Source organism: Mustelus asterias, unplaced genomic scaffold, assembly GCF_964213995.1.
Source record: "Mustelus asterias unplaced genomic scaffold, sMusAst1.hap1.1 HAP1_SCAFFOLD_656, whole genome shotgun sequence".
Classification (NCBI taxonomy): Eukaryota; Metazoa; Chordata; class Chondrichthyes; order Carcharhiniformes; family Triakidae; genus Mustelus; species Mustelus asterias.
Genome location: NW_027590605.1, coordinates 3,848 through 28,588, shown reverse-complemented (window position 1 = coordinate 28,588; position 24,741 = coordinate 3,848). Strand labels below are relative to the sequence as shown.

The window sequence follows — 24,741 nt, the reverse complement described above, 5'->3', positions numbered from 1 at the left end:
AGGTTACAGAGATAGGGAGGGGTGTAGGGGCTGGAGGAGGTTACAGAGATAGGGAGCGGTGTAGGGGCTGGAGGAGGTTACAGAGATAGAGAGGGGGTGTAGGGGCTGGAGGAGCTAACAGAGATAGGGAGGGGTGTAGGGGGCTGGAGGAGGTTACAGAGATAGGGAGGGGTGTAGGGGGCTGGAGGAGGTTACAGAGATAGGGAGGGGGTGTAGGGGCTGGAGGAGGTTACAGAGATAGAGAGGGGGTGTAGGAGGTTTCAGAGATAGGGAGGGGTGTAGGGGGCTGGAGGAGGTTACAGAGATAGGGAGGGGTGTAGGGGCTGGAGGAGGTTACAGAGATAGGGAGGGGTGTTGGGGCTGGAGGAGGTTACAGAGATAGGGAGGGGGTGGAGGAGGTTCTGAAGTTGATGGTTCGCTGTGAGCTTTTCCATAGAATCCGTACAGTGCAGAAAGTGGCCATTCGGCCCATCGTGTCTGCACCGACAACAATCCCACCCAGGCCCTACCCCCGTATCCCTACGTATTATGGGCGGCACGGTAGCACAGTGGTTAGTGCTGCTGCTTCACAGCTCCAGGGACCTGGGTTCGATTCCCGGCTCGGGTCACTGTCTGTGTGGAGTTTGCACATTCTCCTCGTGTCTGCGTGGGTTTCCTCCGGGTGCTCCGGTTTCCTCCCACAGTCCAAAGATGTGCGGGTTAGGTTGATTGGTCGTGCTAAAATTGCCCCTTAGTGTCCTGAGATGCGTAGGTTAGAAGGATTAGCGGGTAAATGTGTCGGGATATGGGGGTAGGGCCTGGGTGGGATTGTGGTCAGTGCAGACTCGATGGGCCAAATGGCCTCTTTCTGCACTGTAGGGTTTCTGTGATTCTATATTTTGCTAATCCCTCTAACCTGCACATCTCAGGAGCAATTTAACCTGGCCAATCAACCTTACCCGCACATCTTTGGACTGTGGGAGGAAACCCACGCAGACACGGGGAGAATGTGCAAACTCCACACAGACACTGACCCAAGTCGGGAATCGAACCCGGGTCCCTGGCGCTGTGAGGTAGCAGTGTTAACCACTGTGTCACCGTGTTGTCCTTTTCACCGAGAGGAAACATCAATAACCCCCGACTACAGTTCCGGGTGCTTCAGATAGAGGCTGCACTTCCTCCTCCCGGCCACCGGGAGCGGTGTGGATGGGCAGCCTGCAGTCCGTCCTCCAGGCCACCCGGGGGCGGTGTGGATCGGGAAGCTGTAACTCCTTCTCCCGGCCACCGGGAGCGGTGTGGATGGAGAGCTTGCAGTCCACCCTCCCGGCCACCCGGGGGCAGTGCGGATGGGGAGCCTGCAGTCCCTCCTCCCGGCCACCCGGGGGCAGTGTGGATGGGGAGCCTGCAGTCCCTCTTTCCGGCCACCGGGGGCGGTGTCGATGGGCGCCTGCAGTCCCTCTTCCCGGCCACCGGGGGCGGTGTGGATGGGCAGCCTGCAGTCCCTCTTCCCGGCCACCGGGGGCGGTGTGGATGGGGAGCCTGCAGTCCTTCCTCCAGGGACCGCGCTTTCTGGAGAACCTACAGATCTTCCTCCAGGCCACGAGAGGGCGGGAGAGATGAGAAGACTACTTTCAGCTGCCGCCCTGAAGATGGCGCTGTATTAGTGTCGGTGGCGCTGTGGGTCAGGCTGGTATAGTTCCTCCTCCAATCCACCAGATGGCAGTGTGGCTGGGAGGTTGTGGTGACGTTGTGGTCGTGCCGGGTGAAGCTGCTCCTCCACTCTCAGTGGCGCTGCAGTTGGAGAGGCTGTCATTCCACCTCCACTCCTGTCGGTGGCGCTGTGGGTGGGCTGGGTGCAGTTGCTCCTCCCAGACTGTAGGGCGGCAGGGCAGCGGGAGAGGCGGAAGTCCAAGGGCCCAGTCTAAAGGCACGTGTGGCAGAGTGAGCCCCTGATCCAGCAGCGCAGACTGGGAGAGAATCAGCAGCAACATGAGGCCAGGTAGGAGAGAGAGACACAGCATCACCCCAACCAGCACGGGGTATCTAACCCCGTGCTGTCCCTGTCCTGGGAGTGTTTGATGGGGGACAGTGTAGAGGGAGCTTTACTCTGTATCTAACCCCGTGCTGTCCCTGTCCTGGGAGTGTTTGATGGGGGACAGTGTCGAGGGAGCTTTACTCTGTATCTAACCCCGTGCTGTACCTGTCCTGGGAGTGTTTGATGGGGGACAGTGTAGAGGGAGCTTTACTCTGTATCTAACCCCGTGCTGTACCTGTCCTGGGAGTGTTTGATGGGGGACAGTGTAGAGGGAGCTTTACTCTGTATCTAACCCTGTGCTGTACCTGTCCTGGGAGTGTTTGATGGGGGACAGTGTAGAGGGAGCTTTACTCTGTATCTAACCCCGTGCTGTACCTGTCCTGGGAGTGTTTGATGGGGGACAGTGTAGAGGGAGCTTTACTCTGTATCTAACCCCGTGCTGTACCTGTCCTGGGAGTGTTTGATGGGGACAGTGTAGAGGGAGCTTTACTCTGTATCTAACCCCGTGCTGTACCTGTCCTGGGAGTGTTTGATGGGGACAGTGTAGAGGGAGCTTTACTCTGTATCTAACCCCGTGCTGTACCTGTCCTGGGAGTGTTTGACGGGGACAGTGTAGAGGGAGCTTTACTCTGTATCTAACCCCGTGCTGTACCTGTCCTGGGAGTGTTTGACGGGGACAGTGTAGAGGGAGCTTTACTCTGTATCTAACCCCGTGCTGGACCTGTCCTGGGAGTGTTTGATGGGGGACAGTGTAGAGGGAGCTTTACTCTGTATCTAACCCCGTGCTGGACCTGTCCTGGGAGTGTTTGATGGGGGACAGTGTAGAGGGAGCTTTACTCTGTATCTAACCCCGTGCTGTACCTGTCCTGGGAGTGTTTGATGGGGGACAGTGTAGAGGGAGCTTTACTCTGTGTCTTCAAGTTTCTCGGTGTCCACATCACCAACAAACTGTCCTGGTCCCTCCACACTGATGCTACAGTTAAGAAAGCCCACCACTGCCTCTACTTTCTCGGGAGGCTAAGAAAATTCAGCATGCCCACTCCGATTCTCCCCAATTTGTACAGATGCAGCATGGAAAGCATTCTTTACTGATGTATCACAGCTTGAAGTCTCACGACACCATTGTGCCCACTCCAGTCCAACGCTGGCATCTCCACATCATGGATATCACAGTTTGGTATGGGCTCCTGCTCTGACCAAGACCGCAAGAAACTACAAAAGGCTGTGAATGTAGCACAGACCATCACGCAAACCAGCCTCCCATCCATTGACTCTGTCTACACTTCCCGCTGCCTTGGAAAAGCAGCCAGCATAATTAAGGACAGGTGGCATAGTGGTTAGCACTGCTGCCTCACAGCATCAGAGACCCAGGTTCAATTCCCGGCTTGGGTCACTGTCTGTGTGGGGTCATAGATGTGGAGATGCCGGCGTTGGATTGGGTAAACACAGTAAGAAGTACTGGACTTCTTACTGCAGTCAGAGGTTTACAGCATGGAAACAGGCCCTTCGGCCCACCTTGTCCACGCCGCTTTTTTAAAACCCCTAAGCTAGTCCCAATTGCCTGCATTTGACCCATATCCCTCTGTACCCATCTTACCCATGTAACTATCTAAATGCTTTTTAAAATATAAAATTGTACCCGCCTCTACTACTGCCTCTGGCAGCTCGTTCCAGACACTCACCACCGTCTGTGTGAAAAAATTGCCCCTCTGGACACTTTTGTATCTCTCCCCTTAAACCTATGCCCTCTAATTTTAGACTCCCCAACCTTTGGGAAAAGATATTGACTATCTACCTTGTCTGTGCCCCTCATTATTTTATAGACCTCTATAAGATCACCCCTCAGCCTCCGACGCTCCAGAGAGAAAAGTCCCAGTCTATCCAGCCTCTCCTTATAACTCAAACCCTCATGTCCCGGTGGAGTTTGCACATTCTCCCCGTGTCTGCGTGGATTTCCTCCGGGTGCTCCGGTTTCCTTCCACGGTCCAAAGATGTGCGGGTTAGGTTGATTGGCCGTGCTAAATGGACCCTCGCGTCGGGATTAGCAAGGTAAATACGTGTGGTTATGAGGATAGGGCCTGGGTGGATTATGCTCGGTGCAGACTCGATGGGTCAAAAGGCCTCGTTTTGCACTGCAGGGATTCCCTGAAAGGACCCACACATCCCGGACATTCTCTCTTCCACCTTCTGTCAGAAAACATGTTCCAACAGACTCAAGAACAACTGATTTTCCTCTATACCCTATCTGTAACTGCAACACTGTATTCTGCATCCTCTCTTTATTCTAATTGATTTATTATTGTCACATATATTGGGACACAGTGAAAAGTATTGTTTCTTGCACGCCATACAAAGCATACCATTCATAGAGTACATGGGGGAGAAGGAAAGGAGAGGGCGTAGAATGTAGTGTTACAGTCATAGCTAGGGTGTAGAGAATGATCAACTGAATATAAGGTAGGTACATTCGAAAGTCTGATGGCTGTTCTTGAGTCGGTTGGTCCGTGACCTCGGACTTCTGTATCTTTTTCCCGAAGGAAGAAGGTGGAAGAGAGAATGTCCGGGGTGCGTGGGGTCCTTAATTATGCTGGCTGCTTTGCCGAGGCAGCGGGAAGTGTAGACAGAGTCAACGGATGGGAGGCTGGTTTGCGTGATGGGTTGGGCTACATTCACAGCTCTTTGTAGTTTGTCTTTTTTCCTTTTCCCCTATGTAGTTTATGAATGGTATGCTTTGTATCGCGTGCAAGAAACAATAGTTTTCACTGTATCCCAGTACGTGTGACAATAATAAATCAATTCACTTTAACCCCGTGCTGTGTCTGTCCTGGGGTTATAAGAAGTGAGCATGGAGACTATGTGGTATTGAGCACCAAGCTGAATTGATTTGGGTTCCTCTTTGTAGTTGCTTCTGTTGTCTTTGTTGTGTTATTAGCTGCAGGGGTTGACTAACCTCTACTGTACGGTTCCAACCTCACACCCTGCCTCTCTTTGGGAGAAATGGTGGGTGCCTGGAACTCGCTGCCGGGGAGGTAGTGGAAGCCGATATGATGGTGAGTTTTACGGGGCATCTTGACAAATACATGAATCGGATGGGAATGGAGGAATATGGTCCCCGGAAGTGTAGGGGGTTTTAGTTCAGTCGGGCAGCATGGTCGGTGCAGGCTTGGAGGGCCGAAGGGCCTCTTCCTGTGCTGGAATTTTCTTTGTTCCATTTGTTATCACTGCTGTTTGTGGGAGCTTGCTGTGTACAAATTGGCTGCTGAGTTTGCCACAGTACAACAGGGACAACAACTCCACAACAGATGTTGTGCATTAGCTGTGAAGATTTTGGCCTGTCCTGTGGTTATGCTGTCGAAATGGACACTCTCTCTCCCCTCCCCACAGATGGATGGCGCCAGTCGTTATTTGGACGGTAACTCACCATTTTCTCTCTTTGTTTTACAGGGTTTTCTCCGCGTGGTGGAGGAAGGGGGAGTTTCGGCGATCGTGGAGGAAGGGGTGGTTTTGGCGATCGCGGAGGACGAGGGGGCTTCGGAGGACGAGGCGGATTCGGAGGACGGAGTGGCTTTGGTGACAGGGGCGGCTTTGGTGACAGGGGCGGTCGAGGTATGTGCTGCCCCCTCAAATCTGTATTGTCAGCTGCAGTTGTGTGTGTAGCATCCAGATACATGTCACTGGGTCATAGAGCGCAAGGCCATTCGGCCCATCATGTCTGTACTAGCCCCTTAAATGACCTATCTAATTATCAGTGCTTCCCCCCTCCCCATATCCATGTAAATTTTCCCCCTTCCAGTATTTCCCCAATTGCCCCTTTTGAAAGTTGTGATTGAATCAGCTTCCAGCGCCCTTTCAGGCAGTGCCTTCCAGATCACAACAACTCGCTGTGTGTCCAAAATAAAATTCCCCTCATCTCCCCCCCCCCTCTGGTTCTTTTCCCGATTCTCTTCAACCTGTGTCCCCTCCGGTTACCGAGCCTCCTGTCACTGGAAACACTTTCTCCTCATTCACTCCATCCAAACCCCCCCGTCGTCGTGATTCTGAACGCCTCGATTCAATCTCCCCCCGAACCCTCTCCGCTCCGAGGGGAACGATCCCAGCTTCTCCCAGTCTCTCCGCCTGAACTGAAGCCCCCTCACCCCCGGGAATGTTCCAGTTAATCTCCCTCCATATATTGGGGTGACACAGTGGTTAGCATGCTGCCTCACAGCGCCAGGGACCCGGGTTCGATTCCCGGGGGCACAGTGACACAGTGGTTAGCGTTGCTGCCTCACAGTGCCAGGGACCCGGGTTCGATTCCCGGGGGCACAGTGACACAGTGGTTAGCGTTGCTGCCTCACAGCGCCAGGGACCCGGGTTCGATTCCCGGGGGCACGGTGACACAGTGGTTAGCGCTGCTGCCTCAGAGCGCCAGGGACCCGGGTTCGATTCCCGGGGGCACAGTGACACAGTGGTTAGCGTTGCTGCCTCACAGTGCCAGGGACCTGGGTTCGATTCCCGGGGGCACAGTGACACAGTGGTTAGCGTTGCTGCCTCACAGCGCCAGGGACCCGGGTTCGATTCCCGGGGGCACGGTGACACTGTGGTTAGCGCTGCTGCCTCAGAGCGCCAGGGACCCGGGTTCGATTCCCGGGGGCACGGTGACACAGTGGTTAGCGCTGCTGCCTCACAGCGCCAGGGACCCGGGTTCGATTCCCGGTGGCACAGTGGTTAGCACTGCTGCCTCACAGCACCAGGGACCCGGGTTCGATTCCCGGGGGCACGGTGACACTGTGGTTAGCGCTGCTGCCTCACAGCGCCAGGGACCCGGGTTCCATTCCCGGTGGCACAGTGGTTAGCACTGCTGCCTCACAGCGCCAGGGACCCGGGTTCGATTCCCGGTGGCACAGTGGTTAGCACTGCTGCCTCACAGCACCAGGGACCCGGGTTCGATTCCCGGGGGCACGGTGACACAGTGGTTAGCGCTGCTGCCTCACAGCGCCAGGGACCCGGGTTTGATTCTCCGGTCTGTGTGGATTTTGCACGCTCTCCCCGTGTCTGCGTGGGTTTCCTCCGGGTGCTCTGGTTTCCTCCCACAGTCTGAAAGATGTGCTGGTTAGGTGGATTGGCCACTGAGGCTAAATTCTCCCTCAGTGAATTGGCCATGCTAAATTCTCCCGAACACTGGAGTGTGGCGACTAGGGAATTTTCACACTAACTTCATTGCAGTGTTAATGTAAGCCTTATTTGTGACTGATAAATAAACTTTTAAATAAATAAACTTTTGTCTGAGGCCCTGACATCCTTCTCCAGATCTGTGGACACAATGCTCCACCTGGGGTTTTGTGAATGGCCTGTAAATGTTCAGCTAAGTTGGTACTCGGAAAGAATGGTGAAAGAGGTGGAACTGACAGTAAAGGGCGACAGAAGCACACTGAGGAAGGAGCTGGTCTTGGGAGATCGGTGCAGGTGGGAATTAGGAACGTGGGAATTGGGAGCAGAAGTCGGCACATTCAGCCCTTCGAGCTGGCTCCGCCATTCAATCAGATCATGACTGATCGCTCCCTGGTCTCAAATCCACCTCCCCACCTGTTCCCCATATCCCCGGAATTAGGAACAGCAAGTGTCAGAACAACACTGGTGGGAGTAGTTTATACACCCACTGATGGTAGTTATACCGTTACTCAGAGCATTACACAAGGAATTCTTGGAGCCTGGAACAAAGGAAATGTAATATGTGTGAGGGACTTTGCACGTCATATAGACTGGAACAGTCAAATTGATGAGTGGTCTGGAAGATGGGTTTTTGTGACAGTTTCCTGGAGCAGTGCGTTGGTGGAATGAGATGGGGATTGAGCTGTCTTAGACCTAATATTGTAGAATGAAGCAGACATAGTCAATATCTTTTCCCAAAGGTAGGGGAGTCTAAAACTAGAGGGCATCGGTTTAAGGTGAGAGGGGAGAGATACAAAAGGGTCCAGAGGGGCAATTGTTTCACACACAGGGTGGTGAGTGTCTGGAACAAGCTGCCAGAGGCAGTAGTAGAGGCGGGTCCAATTTTGTCTTTTAAAAAGTGTTTAGACAGTTACATTGGTAAGATGGGTATAGAGGGATATGGGCCAAACGTGGGCAGTTGGGATTAGCTTAGTGGTTAAAAATTGGATGGCATGGACAAGTTGGGCCGAAGGGCCTGTTTCCATGCTGTAAACCTCTATGACTCTATAATTGGTGATATTGTAGTAAAAGATTCACTGGGAAATAGTGATCATAATACCATTGAATTCCATGTTTGGTTTGAAAATGACATACTCCGCAAACAAAAATCTTAAACTAAAAGCCACCAGTTGCCTCGGTTTGAGGGAGCACTGGCTAAGTTTGATTGGGTAAATAGACTAAAAATATGGAGGGAAAACCCACTGTGGTTCACTCAAAGTTAAGGATAGTATTAGATTAAATGATGCACAGAAACAGCAGCAAGTCTGATGATTGGGGGTGTTTTGGGAAACAGCACATGACCACCAAAAATTGATAAAGGGAGAAAGAGAATATGAGTAAACTCGTCCGAATTATGAAAGCAAGTGTGTAAGAGCTTTTATAATTATAGAAAAAGAAAGAGAGTAGCTAAAGTAAATGCTGTTCTGTTCAAATCAGAGACAGGAAAAATTATCTTGGGGAATGAGGAAATGGCAGAGGCGTTGGAACAAATATTTTGTGTCTGCACAGTTGAAAACACCAGAAATAGATGGTAACCTAGGGGATAAAAAGAGCTAGGAAACTAATATCAGCAAAGTATTGGAGAAACTTTAGGGACTAAAATCCAACAGATCCCCAGGGCCTAATGAGACGGTCAATGTGTTAGCTGTGATTCTCCAAAATTCTTGAGATTTGCAAATGGTCCCACTAGATTGGAAGTTGGCAAATGTTACTCAAGAAAGGAAGGAGAGAGAAAACTGGAAACTGTAGGCCAGTTAGCCTAACACCAGTTGTTGGGAAAATGCTACAGTCTATTATTAAGGAATTCTTAGCACTTAGAAAAACATAGTATGATCAGAAGAACGCCACGTGGTTTACAAAAGGGAAATCTTGTTTGACAGATCTTTTGAGGATGCGACTGGCAGGGTAGATAAAGGGGAACCAGTAGATGTAGCACACCTGGATTTCCAAATACGGTACCACACAAAAGCAAGAATGGTTCCAGGGATGAGAAGTTTCAGTTATATGGGGAGATTGGAGAGTTTGGGACTGTTCTCGGAGAAAGGAGATTTGATCGAGATGCTCAAAATCATGAGGGTGGTGGTCAGATAGGGAGAAACGGTTCCCACTCGTAAAAGGATCGAGAATGAAGGAGGGCTCAGATTTACAAAAGAAACAAATGTGATGAGAGAGAGAACTTTTTCACCCAGCGAGTGGTTGGGGTCTGGAATACACTGCTTGGAAGTGTGGTGGAGGCAGCCTCAATTGGGAGGTCAGTAAATGTGTGCAGGGGAATGGCACTAAGTTATGATGCTTGTTTGGAGAGAGGGAGAGTACAGACATGATGGACCCAATGGGCTCCTTCTGCACAACAATTCTGTGATTTCTGAAGGACTCCCGGAGTTCGGGGGGTTAATGTATTAGCATGGATAGAGGATCGGTAAATGGACAGGAAGCAGAGTGCGGATAAAAGGTACCTTTTCATGTTGGCAGGCAGTGAATGGTGGCGTGCAGCAAGGGTCAGTGCTGGGGCATCAGCTATTTACAATCTATTGATTCATTAAGTATCTAAGTTTGCTGATGATACAAAGCTAGGTGGGAAGGTAAGCTGCGGGGAGGACACAGAGAGACTGCAAAAAGATATAGACGGGTTGAGTGAATGGGCAACAAGATGGCAGCTGGGGTATAATGTGGGGAAACGTGAAGCTATTCACCTTTGGTAAGAATACAAAAAGCAGAATTATTTTAAGAGACGTGAAAGTTGTAAGTATTGATGTTCAAGGAGACTTGTGCGTGTTTGTACAAGAAAGGCAGAAAGATAGCATGCAGGTGCAGCAAACAATTCGGAAGGCAAATAGCAGATTGACCTTTATTGCGAGGGGATTGGAGTGCAGGAATAAAGGAAGCTTGCTCCAGTCGGACAGGGTTTTGGTCAGATCTGTGTGCAGTTTTGGTTTCCATATTTAAGGACAGGGATTGGAGGCGGTAACAGCAAAGGTTTGCTCGATTGGTCCCTGGAATGAGAGGGTTATGCTATGATGACGAACCCAGTTTACTCAGCTCATTTTCTCTGGAGCTCCAAAGAATTGAGAGGCAATCTAATTGAAACTGAGAGAACTCTGACCAGAGCAGCCACACAGATTGTTTCCGCTGGTCGGGAATCTAAAACACATGAGGCTCCGTCTCTGGAGAAACTGGTTGTGAATCTTTGGAATTCTCGACCCCAGAGAGGGAAAGGTGTGAATCAGAGGTAGGCTGTTCGAGACTGCTCCGCCAATTAATAAGATCCTGACAGGTCTGGTTGTGACCTCGGTTCCACATTCCCACCTTATCCCGATAATCTTTCATCCCCTTACTCATCATCAAAAATCTATCTAGCTACCTCCACCTTTAAAATATTCAAGAACTCCCCTGATTTCTGAGGAAGACTCTCAACAATCAGCAAAAATTCTCCTCATCTGTCCTAAATTGCCCACTCACTGTCTTTATCACTATCTCCTTTGTAGCCTCCTTATGTCCACTTCACAATTTACTTTCCTACCTAGCTTTGTGTCATCAGCAAATTTAACCTCCAGCCCTTCAATCCCTCCAGCCAAGTCATTGATATAAACCGTAAAAAGGTTGAGACCCCAGCACTGATCCCTGTGGCGCGCCACTCATCAAACCCTGCCAACCAGAAAAGAAACATTTATGCCAACTCTGTTTCCTGTTAGTCAGCCAATCTCCAATCCATACCGATACTTTGCCCCCTGAACCGTGAGCATTTATTTTCCACAATAACGTTCGATGTGGTGCCTGATCAGGTGCTTGCTGGAAATCTAAGTACAGCACATCCACCAGTTCCCCTTCATCCACAGCACACGTTACTTCCCCGAGATCTCCAATAAGTTGGTTAAACGTGATTTCCCTTTCACAAAGCCATGTTGACTCTGCCTGATTGCATTGAGCTGATCTATGTGCCCTGCTATAACATCTTTAATAATAATTTCTAACATTTTCCCTATGATAGATGTTAGACTAACTGGCCTGTTGTTTCCCACTTTCTTCTCCCTTCCTTTCTGATAAAGGAATTACCTTTCCAATCTAATGGAACCTTCCCTGAGTCCGGAGAATTTTGGAAAATGAATATCAACACATCAACAATCTCTTTAGCCACTTATTGTAAGACCCTAGGATAAAACTAATCAGGATCCAAGGATTTGTCAGCCCCTAGACCCAATAACCTGCTCAGTACCACTTCCCTGATGCTTGTAATTTTCCTGACTTCTTCCCTGCCTCTGTTTCCTGATTTACAGTAAGAAGTCTCACAACACCAAATAAACCTGTTGGACTTTAACCTGGTGTTGTGAGACTTCTTACTCTGTTCACCCCAGTCCAACACCGGCATCTCCACATCCTGATTTACAGCCAGTTCTGAGATGTTAATGATATCCATAGTGAAGGCCGATTAAAATACCTGTTTATACCATCAGCTATCTCCTTATTTTCCATGATTAACTCACCAGATTCACTTTCTAAAGACCACCTCTCACTTTGTTGACTCTTTTCTTGTTTAAATAGAAACTCTTACTTTCCATCTTTTAGTTTTCTAGTTATCTTTCTTTCATACATTAATTTTTCCTTCCTGATCAATTTCTTGGATGTTCTTTGCTGCTATTTATATTCTGTCCCTCCCCTTCCCGATTCCCATCGTTCCACCATTGACAGCCGTGCCTTCAGCTGCCTGGGGGGCCCCATGCTCTGGAATTCACTCCCTAACCGTCTCCGCCTCTCTCTTGTCCTTAAAAAGCAGCATCTTTGAGCTTCTGGGTTCCCTGTGTCTAATATCTCCTTATGAAGATGGCCGCTGAATGTTTTAATCGTTGTTTTTTCAGTGGCTTTGGGATGTTTTGTTGCAGTTCAGGGAACTGTCTTGACTGAATCTGCTTCCCCTGCTGCCTAAAGGTGGCAGTTTCAGGTCCCCCGGAGGCCGTGGAGGAGGATTCCGAGGTCGGGGTGGTGGGAGAGGAGGCGGGCGTGGAGGAAGAGGAGGATTCCGAGGCGGGGCCAGGGTGACCGTGGAGCCGCACAGACACGAAGGTGAGTGGCGCTGAGCTCCACAACTCTGATCGTGGTTACATGGGTGGGGTGGGGGGGGGGGGCCTGGAAATAGCAGCCAGTCAGGTGGCACTTGTGGAGAGAGAGATAATGGGTTAATGTTTCAGGTCGAGGACCACCAGTGTGGGTTTTAACTGATACACCACGGGCGGGTGGGGGGGGGTAATGGTGTAAAGGGGGGGGATTCAGTAATGACAGGAACAAACGGAAGATAGATCTGTGGGACGTGTACAACAGAGTGGGAGCGATGGTCCTGATCGTGGGCTGACAGTTGTGTTGGTGTTTGTGGGATCTTGCTGTGCGTGGATTGGCGATCGAGTTTCCTGCGTTACGGGTGAGAGCTGCCGTTGAGGAAGGTACCTCTTTGGCTGCTTGCTGACATTCTGAGGCAGTGCTGGGGTGCGTTGGGATCAGCGTGCTGACCGTTTCCGTTCTCTGTTCAGGGGTGTTTATATGCCGTGGCAAGGAGGACGCCTTGGTGACAAAGAACATGGTTCCAGGAGAGTCTGTGTACGGGGAGAAGAGGATTGGCGTGGAGGTGAGACTCCCTTTATTGTACTGTCTGCCGTCCCCATACTGAGGGGTTTGACTATTGAGATACTGTACCGACAGCAAAATACTGCTAATGCTGCATTCATAGAATAGCTATAGTGAAGGAGGTCATTTGGTCTGTCATCTCCATGCTAGCCCTTTGCAAGAGCAACTCCGATTCTGATCTGGTTCCCTTTAGGAAAGGCTGAATTGAATCTGCCTCCCCCACACTCTTGGGCAGTGTGTTCCCCGTCCTAACCACTCGCTAGGTGAAAACATTTCTCCTCGAGTCTCCCCCCGCCATCACCAATCAATCACCTTTGATCTGTCCCCGCCAGTTCCCGACTGGAAGAGTTTTTCCCTTTTGACTCTGTCCTGGACACCCCCTTGTGATTTTGAACTCCTCAATCAAATCCCAGAACATTCCCAACCTCTCCAATCCATTCACAGAACTGAAGTTCCTCACCCGGGAACGGTTCTGGTGAAACTTTTCTGCTCTCTCTCTGTCTCCCAATATCTTCATATCCTTCCTAAAGCGTGGAATCCAGAAATGGTGCTGAGACAGTGTTTTATACGGACTTTCATAATCTCCTTGCTCTTGTACCCTATGCCCTGTTTAATAAAGTCTCGGATTCTGTTTGCTTTATTTAACTGCTCTCTCCACCTGTCCTGCCACCTTCTATGATTTATGTACACATACACCGAGACAGCTCCTGCACCCCCTTTAGAATTGTAATCTTTTATTTCATATTATAGTAATGTAGGGCCATTCAGCCCCTCGAGCTTGCTCCGCCATTCAATAAGATGATCTGTGGCCTAACTCCATGTACCTGCCCTAGGCCCAAATCCCCTGAGACCCCCGCTCTATCTCGGACTTAAGCCTAACAATTGAAGCAGCATCCACCGGCGTTTGAGGAAGGGAGTTCCAACCCTCCCGCACTCTGTTTGTAGAAGTGTTTCCAGCATCTCTCCTGAATGGCTTGGACTTGATCTTTCGATCATGGGCCCTGATTCTAGAGCCTTCAACCAGTGGAAACAGTTTCTCGTTATCCACCTTGTCCTTCCCTGTAGATATTTTGTAGACTTTATCAGATCACCCTTCAACCTTCTGAATTCGAGAGAATAAAGGCCTAATTTATCTAATCTCTCCTCATAACTTAACCCCTGAAGTCCAGGTATCGTTCTTGTAAACCTGCAGTGAACTCCCCCCAGGGCCGAAACATCCTAAAGTGTGGTGTCCGTACCTGCTCACAGTATTCTGAGTGGGTCTAACTCGGGTTTTGTACAACTGCAACATAACATCTGCATCCCTACACTGCAGCCCTTTCGATATGAAGGCAGATTCCATTGGCCTTGTGCCCGCCTTGACTATCCTCTACAACTCTTTGTAGCATTTTAAGGAGCAATGCACCTGAACCCCCAAATCTCATTGCCCAGCCGCTGAATTTAACTTTGTGATTTCTTAAAAAAGAATCCTGATCTATCCTTTTTTGATCTGAAATGGATAACCTCACACTTGGGGGTGGCACAGTGGTTAACACTGCTGCCTCACAGCTTTAGGGACCAGGTTCAATTCCCGGCTTGGGTCACTGTCTGTGTGGAGTTTGCACATTCTCCCCGTGTCTGCGAGGGTTTCCTCCGGGTGCTCCGGTTTCCTCCCACAATCTGAAAGACGTGCTGGTTAGGTGGATTGGCTGTGCTAAATTAACCCTAGTGTCAGGGGGATTAGCAGGGTAAATATGAGGGGTTATGGGAATAGGGCCTGGGTGGGATTGTGGTCAGTGCAGACTCGATGGGCTGAATGGCCTCCTTCTGCATTGTAGGGATTCTTTGACTAGGGTCGGCCATGCATCATCCAACTGGACTTAACTCTCCTGGTTCTTGCCATGTCCTGGGGTGGAAGCAAGGTGGGTAATCCCAGATCATCGGCCCTTGCCTTGCTTCCCAGTGGAGTCCGTGGCACAGACTGAAGCTGATCTCGAGTGCCGGGTTCCAATGGAGGATCCAGTGGCTAAGCTCGATGTTCCAGCTGGGTGCTGCTCCCAGCAGTGTGGGAGGCCGAGGTCACGGAGGGTGATACCCCGGCAGGCTGGATGCGTGTGGTTTTCCGTGTAGAATTGACGGTGGTTTTGTTTTTAATTTTGCAGGAAGCAGAGACAAAGATCGAGTACAGAGCTTGGAACCCATTCCGGTCGAAGCTTGCGGCAGCAATCCTTGGTGGTATCGACCAGATTCACATCAAACCAGGAGCCAAAGTGCTGTATTTGGGAGCAGCGTCTGGCACCACCGTTTCCCATGTGTCGGATATTGTGGGACCCGTAAGTGAGCAGGAGAATTGGCACTGGACCTTCCACAAGTCGGGAGCTGCCCATCCCAAGGATGTCCGGCTGGGGGAGGGTGCGCGTAGGGTTTTGAGGTCTGATTTCTGGGGGTTTTCAGAGCCTGATCTCTCTCTCTCTCTCTCCTGCGACAGGAGGGCTTGGTTTACGCGGTTGAGTTCTCTCACCGATCCGGCCGTGATCTCCTCAACGTAGCCAAGAAACGGACAAACATCATCCCCATCATTGAAGATGCCAGACACCCACACAAGTACCGCATGCTCCTGGGTAAGTTGGGAGAGGGGGGGGGGTGGTCAGAATGGAATGAGGCTGTGGGGGTGGGAGGCGGGGAAACTGGGACCCGCTGCCACGGGGATTGTTTGAGGTGAATAGTATCAATGTATTTAAGGACGCTAGATAAACACGTGATGGAGAAAGGAATAGAAAGATGTTGCAATTGGGGTGGAGATGAAGAGGGGGTAAAGGAGGCTGGAGTGGAGCAGGAATATGAAGCAGAATCTCTCCCTCTGGGATGTGGGCAGTCTGGTCTTTGCCCATCTCTAATTGCCCTTGAACTGAATGTCTCACTCGGTCATTTCACAAGTGGGGGCAACTACGTTGCTGTGGCTCTGGAATCACATGTAGGCCAGACAGGGTTCCCTAAAGGACAGTCGTGAACCGGATGGGTTTTTACCACAATCGACAATGGTTTTTGTCGTCGCCGTCACTGAGACTAGCTTTATATTCCAGATTTTATTGATTGAATTTAAATTCCAGCAGCTGCCGTGTTGGGATTTGAACCCGTGCCCATGGAGCATTAGCCTGGGCCTCTGGATTACCAGACCAGGGACACAATCACTGCGCCACTATCTCCTCCAATGGCCTGTTTCTGTGCTCTAAAATTCTCTAACTCGATGCAGCAACTGGCTAGAATTCCCCTGGCATCGCCCCAACCCCAGCCCTCGACCTCAATGTATTTTCAGAATATAGCGGATAGAGCCAAGAGATTTCCAAACTTCTGCCAGCCTGTGTGTACTTGTGCGCGGGCACCTGCTGGTGCGCGTGTAGGAGTGTTTTCTAATTTCACTCCTAGTCCTAGACTCCCGAAACAGTGAGAAGAGGATCAATAGTTTCTCCCTATCGGTCGCTGTTAATATTGAATGGCAGAATGTGCTTCTGAAGGTGTGCTGCCCGGTTACCCTGATCCTGTTTTCTCCACAGGAATGGTGGACGTTATCTTTGCCGATGTAGCACAGCCAGACCAGTGCAGGATCGTGGCACTGAACGCACACCATTTTCTCAGAGTGGGTGGTCACTTTGTCATCTCCATTAAGGTGAGTGGGCCGGGCGCCCAGCTTATCCGTGTCTGTAAACGTTGCTGAGTTTGATCGATGGTGCCTTTCCCTGAGGTGTGTGAGGGAGACGCGTTCCTTCTCTCCATCCCACCTCCCTCAATCCCATTAAGGGTCTGTGTTGGGTCGTGTGTCTGCTGAAATGTCACGTGTCTCTGGAACGTTCCACGGTGGTTTGCTGGTGGATTGCTTTTCTCTTAGCAGTAGTGTTCTGTAGGAAAGCTCCACAGTTGCCTTGCAAGAAACGACGCAAAGGTTTTCGTGGTCCCGGATGTTTTGGCTGAGGGAGAATTGATTGTCCTGTCCTTCCCGGGAGTCTCCCTGCTCTTTCAACAGTTCCTTAGGATCAGTCAGATCTGGGGCCTCATCCAAGGATAGGCACCTCTGCCGTTGCTAAACTCCCTCGTGACAGCACTGAATAGTCACGCTAGACTACATACCAGTCTCTGCAGGGAGACCTGAACCCTTCTCTCTGGAAAGAATGTGATGGGGATGTGGGAGGGGGATTAAATGGGTGAGTAGAGCCACAAGCAGGTCGATATAAGCACAGTAATACGTTTGGAACTGATTTGATGAGGTTCCCATTCCATCTCAGATCTGTTTGTAAATTGAGTCGGGGCAATGTGTGGATATTTCAGCAGACTAGCTTAGCCCGGTGTGGTATCTGATCATGCCTGCAGAGAGGATTTGTCTGTTAGTGTGTCTCCAGGAAGCCTGGGGTAGTGCACTGGCCTCACGGTTGGGCTAATGTCTGTGTATTTATCCTGCAGGCAAACTGTATCGACTCCACCGCAGCCCCTGAGGCAGTGTTTGCAGCGGAGGTGAAGAAGATGCAACAGGAGAACATGAAACCCCAGGAACAGTTAACGTTGGAACCCTACGAGAGAGATCATGCTGTTGTTGTAGGAACATACAGGTGTGTGTCTGTCATTGAATAATTCCTGCCCATGTCTGTTGACTGACAACTCTGGGCTCCTGGTGGGGTAGAGGTGTGGAGCGTAGATATCCTGGTATCTCCTGCCAAACAGGACTGTGTTTGGTACATTCATGCCTCACGATGGCTGTACAGTAGTGAAAGACCCTAAAGAACTACGTGGGCTGGGTCGGTCTTTCTTTCAGGAGTGAAGAGGGTTGTGTTGAGAGGATGTACCCAATGCACTATCGCTACAATCTGAGTTTGTGTTGAGTGTTGGGTGTAGCAGCTTCCTGCCTGGGCATTGGAGTTGGATACTCAGCCCTTTGAGCCTGCCGCACCAGTCAATAAGATCATGGCTGATCCGGTTGTGGGGGTCTTAACATCACTTCGCCAGCTGTCTCCTACCTCTCATTACCCTCGATTCCCTTGCGTCAGAAATCTGACTCAGCCTTGAATATATTCAATGACCCACAGCTTTCCCCCCCCCCCCCCTCCCCCACTTGTCTGGGAGGAGAGAAATCTGCAGACTGACCATCCTCCCAGTGTCCAGGATTTTGACCCAGCGACTGAAGGAACGGCTGATGTATTTCCAAGTCAAGATGAAGTGTCTTAAGGGGAGGTCGTGTCTCACTAACTTGATTGAGTTTTTCGAAAAAGTGACGAACGTGGTTGATGATGGTAGGGCAGTGGATGTTGTCTACATGGACTTCGGGCCTTTGACAAGGTCCCTCATGGCAGACTGGTGCAGAAGGTGAAGTCGCATAGGATCAGAGGTGAGCTGGCAAGGTGGATACAAAACTGGCTCGGTCAAAGAAGACAGAGGGTAGCAGTGGAAGGGTGCGTTTCTGAATGGAGGGCTGTGACAAGTGGCGTTCCTCAGGGATCAGTGCTGGGACCTTTGTTGTTTGTAATATATATATATATTATATATATATAAAAATGATTTGGAGAAAAATGTAACTGGTTTGATTAGTAAGTTTGCGGATGACACAAAGGTTGGTGGATTTGCGGATAGCGATGAGGACCATCAGAGGATACAGCAGGATATAGATCAGTTGGACACTGGGGCGGAGAGATGGCAGATGGAGTTTAATCCGGACAAATGTGAGGTAATGCATTCTGGAAGGACTAATACTGATAGGAAATATACAGTAAATGGCAGAACCCTTAAGAGTATTGATAGGCAGAGGGATCTGGGGACACAGGTCACTGAAAGTGGCAACGCAGGTGGAGAAGGTAGTCAAGAAGGCATACAGCATGCTTGCCTTCAGTGGCTGGGGCATTGACTTTAAAAATTGGCAAGTCATGTTGCAGCTTTATAGAACCTTAGTTACGCCGCACTTGGAATATAGTGTTCAATTCTGGTCGCCACACTACCAGAAGGATGTGGAGGCTTTGGAGAGGGTACAGAAAAGATTTACCAGGATGTTGCCTGGTATGGAGGGCATCAGTTATGAGGAGAGGTTGGAGAAACTTGATTTGTTCTCACAGAACAACAGAGGTTGAGGGGAGACCTGATAGAAGTCTACAAGATTATGAGGGGCATGGACAGAGTGGATAGTCAGAAGCTTTTTCCCAGGGAGGAAGAGTCAATTACTAGGGGGCACAGGTTTAAGGTGCAAGAGGCAAGGTTTAAAGGAGATGTACGAGGCAGATTCTTTACACAGAGAGCAGTGGGTGCCTGGAACTCGCTGCCGGGGGAGGTAGTGGAAGCGGATACGATAGTGGCTTTTCAGGGGCGTCTTGACAAATACATGAATAGGATGGGAATAGAGGGATATGGTCCCAGGAAGGGTAGGGGGTTTTAGTTAAGTCAGGCAGCATGGTTGGTGCAGACTTGGAGGGCCGAAGGACCTTTCCTGTGCTGTAATTTTCTTTGTTCTTTGGAACTTGTAGGTGGTGGTGTTCCCAGGTATTGCTGCTCAATGTTTAACATGGTGGATAGGGTGCCAGTCGAGCAATCTAGGTGGTATGCGGATGCACATGAGTCCTGTCAAATCCAACACTAATTGCTGCCTTCAGTGCCGAAGGAGCGAGACAAATTGGAAGAGGAGGCAGATACTATTGACTCGCTGGAATTGAACCACCCCGGACTTGGCTGCTGCTTCTGGGCTGGTGCCTTGCCCTTGGTACAGGACAGGAATAGCCATGTTCATCTCTGCTGTGGCGTCTTTGGAGAAGATGCCTGATTTGCTTATGGAAATTAAACCACTCTCACCGTACCTGTTCTAAAACCAATACCTAAAGTGAAAAGTTTATTTATTAGTCACAAGTTAGTCTTACATTAACATTGCAATGAAGTTACTGTGAAATTCCCCTAGTCGCCAGAGTCCGGCGCCTGTTTGGGTCAATGCACCTAACCAGCACGTCTTTTAGAATGTGGGAGGAAACCGGAGCACCCAAAGGAAACCCACGCAGACATGGGGAGAACATGCAGACGCCACACAGGCAGTGACCCAAGCTGGGAATCGAACCCAGGTCCCTGGCGCTGTGAAGCAGCAGTGCTAACCACTATGCTACCATGCCGCCATTTCTCTGAATCTGCATCTAATCAGAGGGCGTATGTATTGAATAATATCTTACCAAGGAGGCAGTGTATATTGAATAATATCTTGCTGAGGAAGGTGTGTGTATTAAATAATACCTTGCCGAGGAGGCTGTGCTGTGTGTGTTTTGGGTGACAGTAGGCTGATTCGGGCAGTACTCTGTGACATTTGTCTCTTTCCTTGCAGGCCACCAGCTAAGCAGAAGAAATTTTAGCCTCAGATCTGAACCCAAGGACGGATGAGAAAGAAATCTTGCCATTACGCTGTCTGGGACCCGATTGTACAAAACTTTTCTGAACAGATGGATTGAGAGAGTTTGAAACTCCCATCTATTTACTGGCTTGTTTTTTAAGTGGGCATGTGGTTTTACTTTCCCTATTGCTGTCCAAAAGCTCTCCAGTTCCCAAACTCTTCCCATTTTGTAACATATTTCTGTCTGTTCAGGGGTTCTGGATGGACAGGGTGGGGAGAGGATAGGACAAGCCTGTAGATTTACCTGGAGTTTTCGGGGGGAGGGGGGTTAGGGTTAGGGTTTGAGTTATGGGTCTCAGAGAACACGAGGAATAGGAGGAACAGGGTGAGGCTATTTGGCCGCTCGAGCCTGCTTCTACCATCCAATGAAATCAAGGTTAATCTTTCATCTCGACTCCACTTTCCCTCCCAATCCCTTGAGTGGCCAAAAATCCATTGGTCTTGCAGACTGGAATTTCCTCTGGTGGAGCAGCTGCAGCCCTCTTTAGGGTGGAGAATTCCAAAGATTCACAACCCTCTCGAGCAAAGAGGTGTCTCCTCATCTCAGTCCAAAATGGCCACTCCTTACCCGCAGAGTCCTGGAATCTCTGGCCCCGAAAGGAACAGCCTCTCATCATCGACCCTGTCACATCCTCTTGAGAATTTTATGTTTAAGTGAGATTGCCTCTTGTCCTTCTAAACTCCAGGAGGGATCAGTTATGTCCTTTGTTGCGTAGCTTCTTGTGCGCTTTGTGCATCTCGCTGAAGGATAAGATTAGGCTCTTGTGTTTGAGGTACTTTATAAGCACACTGATCCTTATACTTCCTCAGATCAGGTCCCATGCGTCCTCCATTAAGTTTCGCCCAATTTGAAAGGCTCTGGGCAAGTCGGTCTGAAGTTTTTTTCCTGCGTCTAGCCAATAGTAGCTGGCCCAGGGGACAATGTTGTGTACTGAGTTGCTAATGAATTTTCAATATGTTACTATATTATTAAAAAAATCAACCAAATGAACAAACTAGGTGTGGTGTGATTGTTCTGTTCTGGGGCCTCCTGTCGAGCGTTTTTGTTGTAGCGAACAAGAGGAGGACCAAGTCTGGATTTGTGACTCCTCTTGACAACCCTCAACAGTGGGAGACTGGAATTGTCCAACGCTCTTGCATGGACTGGCTGAATTGACACTGCTTTGCCCTGGCTGAATACTATAAGTCTAACAACACCAGGTTAAAGTCCAACATGTTTATTTGGTAGCAAAAGCTACTAGCTTTCGGAACGCTGTTCCTTCGTCAGATGGGTGGGAGTGCTGATCACAAACAGGGCACAAACACAAACTCAATTTACATGAATAATGATTGGAATGTGAGTCTTTACAGCTAATCAAGTCTTAAAGGTACAGACAATGTGAGTGGAGAGAGCATTAGGCACTGGATGATCCAGCACGTCTTGCAGAGGTTGCTGTGGCAGGGTTGTGTTGTGGTCACTGTTCTCCTGAAGGCTGGGTAGTTTGCTGTGGACAATAGACTCACAATCATTATTCATGTAAATTGAGTTTGTGTCTTTGTGCCCTGTTTGTGATTAGAACTCCCACCCACCTGACGAAGGAACAGCGTTCCGAAAGCTAGTGGCTTTTGCTACCAAATCTGTTGGGACTTTAACCTGGTGTTGTTAGACTTCTTACTGTGTTTACCGGCATCTCCACATCATGAATCCTACGATCCCAGCAAAAGTCAAACCTTCCTCATGTGCTCCACAACACTTGTTACTCAACCTTCTGGAGACAAAAATGAGAATGGAAATGTTATCTTGATAAATGAGATGGGATAGTTGCACAGCTTGGCCAGAGTGTTGGCACAACACCAGCAAGTGAAGGCTCCGGCATCGCTCCCATCACCACTATTTGATTAAAGAGCAATTAGTAAAGTGAAGATAGATGCTGATCGGGGTTGTTGGTAGTGAAGTGGGAAAAATATACAGATGGGTGCAGATGGTTACCTGGCACACAAACAGTCACCTGGGAAAGAGACATTAAATGGGCACTGACTTTCAGTACAGACAGCCACCTGAGATTAAAACATAAAGGACAGACAGCTATTCAAAGTTAAACATGCAGGAATCAAATCCTACAGGAAGCCAGCCAGGGCTTAAGGATAAGGACAATAGGGGTAGATAATGAGATTAGCTACAGGTGGGATCAGGAATACATAACTGCAGGAAAACCAATTACTGTAAATTACTATACGAATAGGCTGAAACTAAAAACCATTGATAGCCACTGACGTAGGAAATGTATCCATAAGACAATGCGATGTTAACATGTTCATGTCTGTATTTGTCTATAACGATGTGTTAACGATCAATCACTTACTTGATTACAACGATGTGATAATGGCCAGATGTCCGGTCCATCTATTGTGTAAAGGGTATAAAGATGGACCGCTCCTATTGTCTCATTGAGAGAAGGTTTGCTGCTTGTTAGTGCCTTTTCTCCACGAAGCTACGTTAAAATAAAACCGTATTCGTGAAACCTTCAAGCCTGACCCAGTGGTACTTTTCCCACAACAGTAGAAAAGAATGCAAGGAGGTTTAAAGTTTATTTATTAGTGTCACAAGTAGGCTTACATTAACACTGCAATGAATTTACTGTGAAAATCCCCTAGTCGCCACACTCCGGCGCCTGTTCGGGTACAGAGGGAGGATTTAGCTTAGCCAATGCACCTAACCTCGAACTATGGGAGGAAACCAACACGGGAGAACGTGCAGACTCCACACAGACAGTGAGTGACCCAAGCTGGGAATTGAACCTAGGTCCCTGGCGCTGAGACAGCAGCAGTGCTAACTGCTGTGCCACCCTTTGTAGAAAAGCCTGGGGAATTCAAAGCTGCTGAAATCTCATTTTCAATTTTTTGCACTGACACTCTCACCGATTGAACAGTACGGGGTCACCAAACATACGTAAAAGAATCAGGAGGCTGTTTCTTTGTGGTCACCATGTTAGGCGGGAAAATCCAAACCAAGTTTGTCAGATTAAAATAAAAACTTGAAATTAAACATAAATGCAAATCTGACTGAGTTGTGGTCATTAGGGGTCTGAATATGTTAAGTATGAGCAAAATTATTATTTCAATGGCCTCTCCCTGGGGAGGGGGATGGTTTACGGCCACCATGTTGTGATGCAAGTGTGGGAAAATTCAAACGATGTTTGTTAAACTTAAAAAATAGACATTTTGACTGCATCAATGGGGACTAAGTAACAATGGTCGCGAGCTTCAAGTTTTTAGGTGCCCAGATCATCAACGTGTCCTGGTCCCTCCAATGCCAATGCTATAGTTCAGAAAGCCCACCAATGCCTCGACTTTCTCAGGATACTTAAGGAAATTTGGCATGTCAGCTACAACTCTCGCCAACTTTTACAGATGCACCATAGAATGCATTCTTTCTGGTTGTATCACAGCTTGGTATGGCTCCTGCTCTGCCCAAGACCGGAAGGAACTACAAAAGGTCGTGAATGTAGCCCAACCCATCACGCAAACCAGCCTCCCCTCCATTGACTCTGTCTACACTTCCCGCTGCCTCAAAAAAGCAGCCAGCATAATTAAGGACCCCACGCACCCCGGACATTCTCTCTTCCACCTTCTTCCTTCAGGAAAAAGATACAAAAGTCTGAGGTCACGTACCAACCGACTCAAGAACAGCTTCTTCCCTGCTGCTGTCAGACTTTTGAATGGACCTACCTCGCATTAAGCTGACCTTTCTCTACACCCTAGCTATGACTGTAACACTACATTCTGCACTCCCTCTCTATGAAAGGTATGCTTTGTATAACACAAGAAACAATACTTTTTACTGTATCCCAATACATGTGGTCAGCACTGTGGTTACTACTGCCAACTCTAAGCGCCAGGGACCTGGCTTAAGTCACTGTCAAATAACAAAGAAAATTACAGCACAGGAACAGGCCCTTCGGCCCTCCAAGCTTGCACCGGCCATGCTGCCCGACTGAACTAAAACCCCCTACCCTTCCAGGGACCATATCCCTTTGTTCCCATCCTATTCATGTATTTGTCAAAACGCCCCTTAAAAGTCACTACCGTATCCGCTTCCACTACCTCCCCCGACAGCGAGTTCCAGGCACCCACTGCTCTCTGTGTAAAAAATCTGCCTCGTACATCTTCTTTAAACCTTGCCTCTTGCACCTTAAACCTGTGCCCCCTAGTAATTGACTCTTCCACCCTGGGAAAAAGCTTCTGACTATCCACTCTGTCCATGCCTCTCATAATCTTGTAAATTTCTATCAGGTCGCCCCCTCAACCTCTGTCGTTGCAGTGAGAACAAATCAAGTTTCTCCAACCTCTCCTCATAGCTAATGCCCTCCATACCAGGCAACATCCTGGTAAATCTTTTCTGTACCCTCTCCAAAGCCTCCACATCCTTCTGGTAGCGTGGCAACCAGAATTGAACACTATATTCCAAGTGCGGCCTAACTAAGGTTCTATAAAGCTGCAACATGACTTGCCAATTTTTAAACTCAATGCCCCGGCCGATGAAGGCAAGCATGCCATATGCCTTCTT

At 49.2% G+C, this 24,741-nt stretch overlaps 1 protein-coding gene across 2 annotated transcripts; it reads left to right on the top strand.

Annotated features, from left to right (window-relative positions):
• The first annotated feature begins 1,658 nt into the window (after nucleotides 1–1,658).
• Nucleotides 1,659–21,184, top strand: fbl (fibrillarin). 2 transcript variants are annotated; one of them, XM_078205300.1, is made up of 9 exons: nucleotides 1,659–1,978; nucleotides 5,459–5,620; nucleotides 12,128–12,262; nucleotides 12,724–12,818; nucleotides 14,959–15,129; nucleotides 15,285–15,417; nucleotides 16,351–16,463; nucleotides 17,252–17,397; nucleotides 20,130–21,184. In XM_078205300.1, the coding sequence occupies exons 1-9, from the start codon at nucleotides 1,969–1,971 to the stop codon at nucleotides 20,155–20,157; spliced, it is 993 nt and encodes a 330-aa protein (XP_078061426.1). In that variant the 5' UTR covers nucleotides 1,659–1,968; the 3' UTR covers nucleotides 20,158–21,184. The 2 variants fall into 2 exon arrangements, with proteins under 2 accessions (XP_078061426.1, XP_078061427.1); XM_078205301.1 differs by having other exon boundaries at nucleotides 1,845–1,978; nucleotides 5,459–5,602.
• The last annotated feature ends 3,557 nt before the right edge of the window (nucleotides 21,185–24,741 follow it).

Bases quoted from the DNA above. Each gene is read 5' to 3' on its own strand.
- fbl (XM_078205300.1), top strand. The intron at 12,263-12,723 runs GTGAGTGGCGCT...TTCTCTGTTCAG, and splicing joins GGAGCCGCACAGACACGAAG to GGGTGTTTATATGCCGTGGC. The intron at 15,130-15,284 runs GTAAGTGAGCAG...CTCCTGCGACAG, and splicing joins TGTCGGATATTGTGGGACCC to GAGGGCTTGGTTTACGCGGT.